This window comes from Lipotes vexillifer, unplaced genomic scaffold (genome assembly GCF_000442215.2).
Source record: "Lipotes vexillifer unplaced genomic scaffold, Lipotes_vexillifer_v1.1 scaffold104, whole genome shotgun sequence".
NCBI lineage: Eukaryota > Metazoa > Chordata > Mammalia > Artiodactyla > Lipotidae > Lipotes > Lipotes vexillifer.
The window spans coordinates 84,439-88,661 of record NW_006789458.1 but is presented as its reverse complement, the minus strand read 5'-3'; the positions used below and the strand labels follow the sequence as shown (position 1 = coordinate 88,661).

General features: G+C 33.9%; 1 protein-coding gene across 5 annotated transcripts in view; it reads left to right on the top strand.

Annotated features, from left to right (window-relative positions):
• The window catches only part of RGS7 (regulator of G protein signaling 7), a 615,580-nt gene that overhangs the window by 597,513 nt on the left and 13,844 nt on the right, over nucleotides 1-4,223 (top strand). For 3 of the 5 annotated variants that reach the window (XM_007462616.1, XM_007462620.1, XM_007462618.1), the window contains one exon: nucleotides 399-479. The exons of the other annotated variants lie outside the window; for them this stretch is intronic. In XM_007462616.1, coding sequence (XP_007462678.1) covers nucleotides 399-473 — 75 coding nt within the window. In that variant the 3' untranslated portion in view covers nucleotides 474-479. The remainder of the gene's footprint in view (nucleotides 1-398; nucleotides 480-4,223) is intronic. 5 annotated transcript variants of the gene reach the window in all.

Below are 4,223 nucleotides of genomic sequence, written 5' to 3'. Positions count from 1 at the left end.
TCTTTCCCTTAGCTCTTCCTAAGGCTTAAAAGATTAAGAACAATGAGGGTTCTGTTCTTTCTACTTTTGCAGGGAGAAAATGACTTATTGAACAGTTTAAAGCCAGACTAAGTATGAATGGGGGTCGGTGACAATATACGCCCCACCAAAGACCCACTAGCATGCCTTTCTTATTCTTTATTTTTCAGGAAGGTATTGAAAACTATTGCATAAATCATCCAGGAAACCAGTAGTTTCCCTACCAGTGTTTTCTTAGCATCTTTCCATGTGCATAAGTGATATATTTGTTTGTGGGATTCTTTTTATTTTTCTTTTTTTTGATATTGTGCCAGTGCCTTTGGAACTTTCTAACATTGTGTAAGCTCAAACTAAAGCCTTCAACACATTTATTTTTATAGGGCAGAAACATCCCTATTTTCCCATGCCATAAAAACTGTACACCAACACTGAGGGCCAGCACTAACCTGTTATGAAAAGAGGTAGAAAAATCTTGGTTTATACTCAAGTTTGTCTGCATTGTCTGTTGAGTTGTGTGGTCAGCTCCATGCTGCTGCTGCTGTGCGTGTGTGTTGTGGCTTTTGCTGTGATGGCCAGTTAAGTGGAGTTATGTGTGTTGAAATGTAAGCAAATTGGATTCAGCAAAAATATGTTTTTGTTTTTAGTTTCCTTCAAGGATCCTTTCGGTGGGGAATGTTAATCAGTTCTTTTTATGAATTCCTAGTTGTGGCTGTGCCCAGAGTATTTGAAAGATTTTAAAAAGCAGTGTATACTTTGAACACTCAATGTGATTGCACAATTTAAATGGCTGGAAAATGAAGGACTCCAGGAATTAATCACACTATAAACTTCCCAAAATTTTGGCTGGATCTTTCGGAGTCTCTGACCTTTAATATAAAATTTTCTTAAGCATGCCTCATAAGTCACCATGGGAAGATAAAGACAATGCTAAAGAAATGCCTCAAGATTTTGCTGGAGGAAGTCGCCACAGGATGTTACACAGTGTTCTGTGTATTGTTTAAGAATTGTTTCAAATTCATTTGAATTGTTCAATTTAATTCAATTCAAATTCATAAAAATTGTTTCAAATTCATTCTTTTCTAACATAATGCTAACAATCTTGAGATTGGATTGGAAATTTCTGTAATATAATTAAAAACATATAATGCAAATTAAGGAATATGGAAAGGGGAAGCAAAATGGTTGTCTTTCCTCCAACACCATCCCCAAATCTCACCAACTTCCCCAATTCTTAAAGTAGTACCACATTATAACTTATTGCAAACTTTAAGAAAGGATCAGTAGGAAATAAGGAAAGAGAGAATTAATCATCTACACCTTCAACCAAAATTTATATGCCAAGTGCCAGCTATACTGCAGACATTGCTATGTCTTAGGAAAAAGACCTTAATTGCTAAGGTACATAATGATATAGACAAAATGTTATGTTGTGCAGGAGAAAGATAAACTATTTCAACTTGTATTAGGGTGGATAGGGAGGGTCCATGGGTAATGTGAGAATTCCCAGAAGAAGTTACATTTAACTGGATAAATAGGATTTCATTAGGCCAAGAAAGGCAACCATCATCCTTTTAAGAAGAAGGGGGGAAAAAGGCTGGGATTACTGAAGAAAGAGAAGTTGAGTAACATTCATACCATAACACATATATACACACAACATACTGATAAATTTCAGATAACCTTCAGACACAATTGTTTAGGGTTAATCCTTTTCCATCCAGGAAAATAAAAATAATGTTTTTGTTGAATATTTTGTTTTGGTAGTACTCTAAAGAAATGGAGTAAGAAAATTAGAAAGACTCTCTGATTTCCTCAGTAGATTATGAATGATAACATTTATTTAATTAGTTATGAGAAATAAATTTCTATCCTGAAAATTATTTATATACAAAAATTTAAAATATTATACTGTATATCATTAAGTCTTATGATGGTTAATTTCTATTTAAAGTTCCCTTTAACTTTCTATTTTCATTTATTTTTTTATTTCCCCTTGGTTCAGTGTTCCTCCATAATATGATTACTTTTAGGGTCAGAAGTTGTGTTAGCCATCCTAAGTACTTAACATAATACATTTTATGGAATACCTTTATAGGATCAATAAAATGATTTTAACACAAGATAAAGAATGAGTGATTTTATTATCAGATAGACATAATGGAGGAAAAACACAGTTTAAATAAACATTTTAAAAGAGTTCTATGTGCAGGTTGCTCTGGTAAATACGGGGAGGCTACAACATAGAGTATCCAAGAAAGAAATGGACTTGGGGAATTATAGGTAAATAAGTGTGTAGACAGTAAAAGGAACTAGGAAAAGTGAGATAATGATAATAACTCACATTCATTGAGTGCCTGCCATGTGCCAGGCTCTGTACTAGGCACTTTATATTATCTAATTTAATTTAATCTGAACCTACAAGTTAGGAAATATAATACTCATTATTTTACCCATTTTACAGGTGAGAACACTGAAAGGTCAGAGGAGTTACTTAATTTTCCCAGAATCATACAGTTAGTTAAGGAGCTAGCACTAACCCCAAATTTATTTTGTTCCCAAATTCTTTCTTTCTACACTGATCACCTTGCTCTTCCAATGGTAGAAGACAGATAAATCTTTCCACTTGATGATAACCTCCTCTGGAGTCTGAGTCCATTTCTGTTAGTGTTTATTTGTAGAAGTTTATTTACATTTCAGCATAGTTATTTTTATAACCTGGCTTATAAAAATGGCATCACTGTTTTGTTTCACACAAGAGTCAAAAACGTTTTGCTTCACAGCTCTTCCTAATACCATTGGAAGTCCCATTGGTTACTGAGGTTAATAAATTCTTGCAGGCACTTTAGAGAATAATTATAGTAAACAGCTAACAGCTGCATAGCATTTTACAGTGTTCCAAGGACACTCATTACTTTTTGTTTGTATTTTTGTTGTTGTTCTTTACAAACACAACTATCGTGGGAGGTGGTCAGGTAGGTGTTACCATCATTTCACAGATAAGCAAACGGAGGACTAATGAGGTGAAGTCATTTCACCAATATTAATCAATTGTTGAGTGTTAGGGCCAGGCCTAGAAGCAATGTTTTCTGACTTTAAATTCACGACTTTATAGACTACTTATTTTCTTTTCATTATACCCAACACTGGAGGGATAAAAATAACTCACATTTGTGTAATACCTTCACCTTGGCTTGTTGTCCAAGAAATCTCATTTCTTATCATTTACTTTTTTATTATTTTCCTTGCCATCAGAGAATTTTCTTCAGGTCTTTCAAGGATTGCTGTGTCCTCTCATGCCTTTAAATGTTATTCTTATTAAGTTGATTTCATTCTCTTTTGACAAAGTTCATGTAACGGCTGTTTTCTTTCCAACCATTAAATTATCAAAGTATCTGTCTGCCATATAAACCTTAAAGGAGAACAGATAGGAAATAAGGGGAGAAGCAAAGTAGGAGGATTGATCATCTACACCTTCAATCAAAATTCATAAATCAAGTGCCAAATGCCAACTGTATTACTTATTACCTCTTCTCCTTAATTTGCCTTTGGGCTACAGAAGTAGAAATGAGACTTAGAGAATGTTAATATTGAACTTTCAGGAGCTCACCTAATCTAACCTCTTTTGGAGAAAAATTTTACCCTATCTCAATGAAGACAATTTACTGCAGAGCCTTAAAAGAATCAACATGCAAGATATAATGACCACTTTGCTCTCCCACCCCCTCTCCTCCGGTGTACTGATGCTAGTGCGTTGGGCTTGTAAGGTACCCTCTCAAGACTGAAATTACCAGAAGTTTTGGAAACTCTGTGAGAGAATTTCAACAAAAGGACTGAGTTGGCTCTGAAATCAGTTGACTTTTTGCAATCAAATCTGTATTTAACTCTATAAATCATTAGTATATGTATTGATAAGAACAAATATAAATATAAATCCTATAACTTGTTTGGAGTGTTAAAAGTGAGAAAGATACAATATGCTTAGTTCTTTTAAAATGTTCTTTTTGTTTAAATCTAGGTAAACTCTTTTTCTAAGCCCATCATGGAGTTCCTAGTTAATACATCTTATGCAGATTTTATACAAGCAGCAAAATGTGGTTTAAAAAAAAAGCCCAGACCTGGAATCCTGACATGTTAATATTAGGTTTGAAACCCAGTCTACACTTTTCTTGCTGTATGAATTTTTAGAAATCAGTTAAACTGCTGAA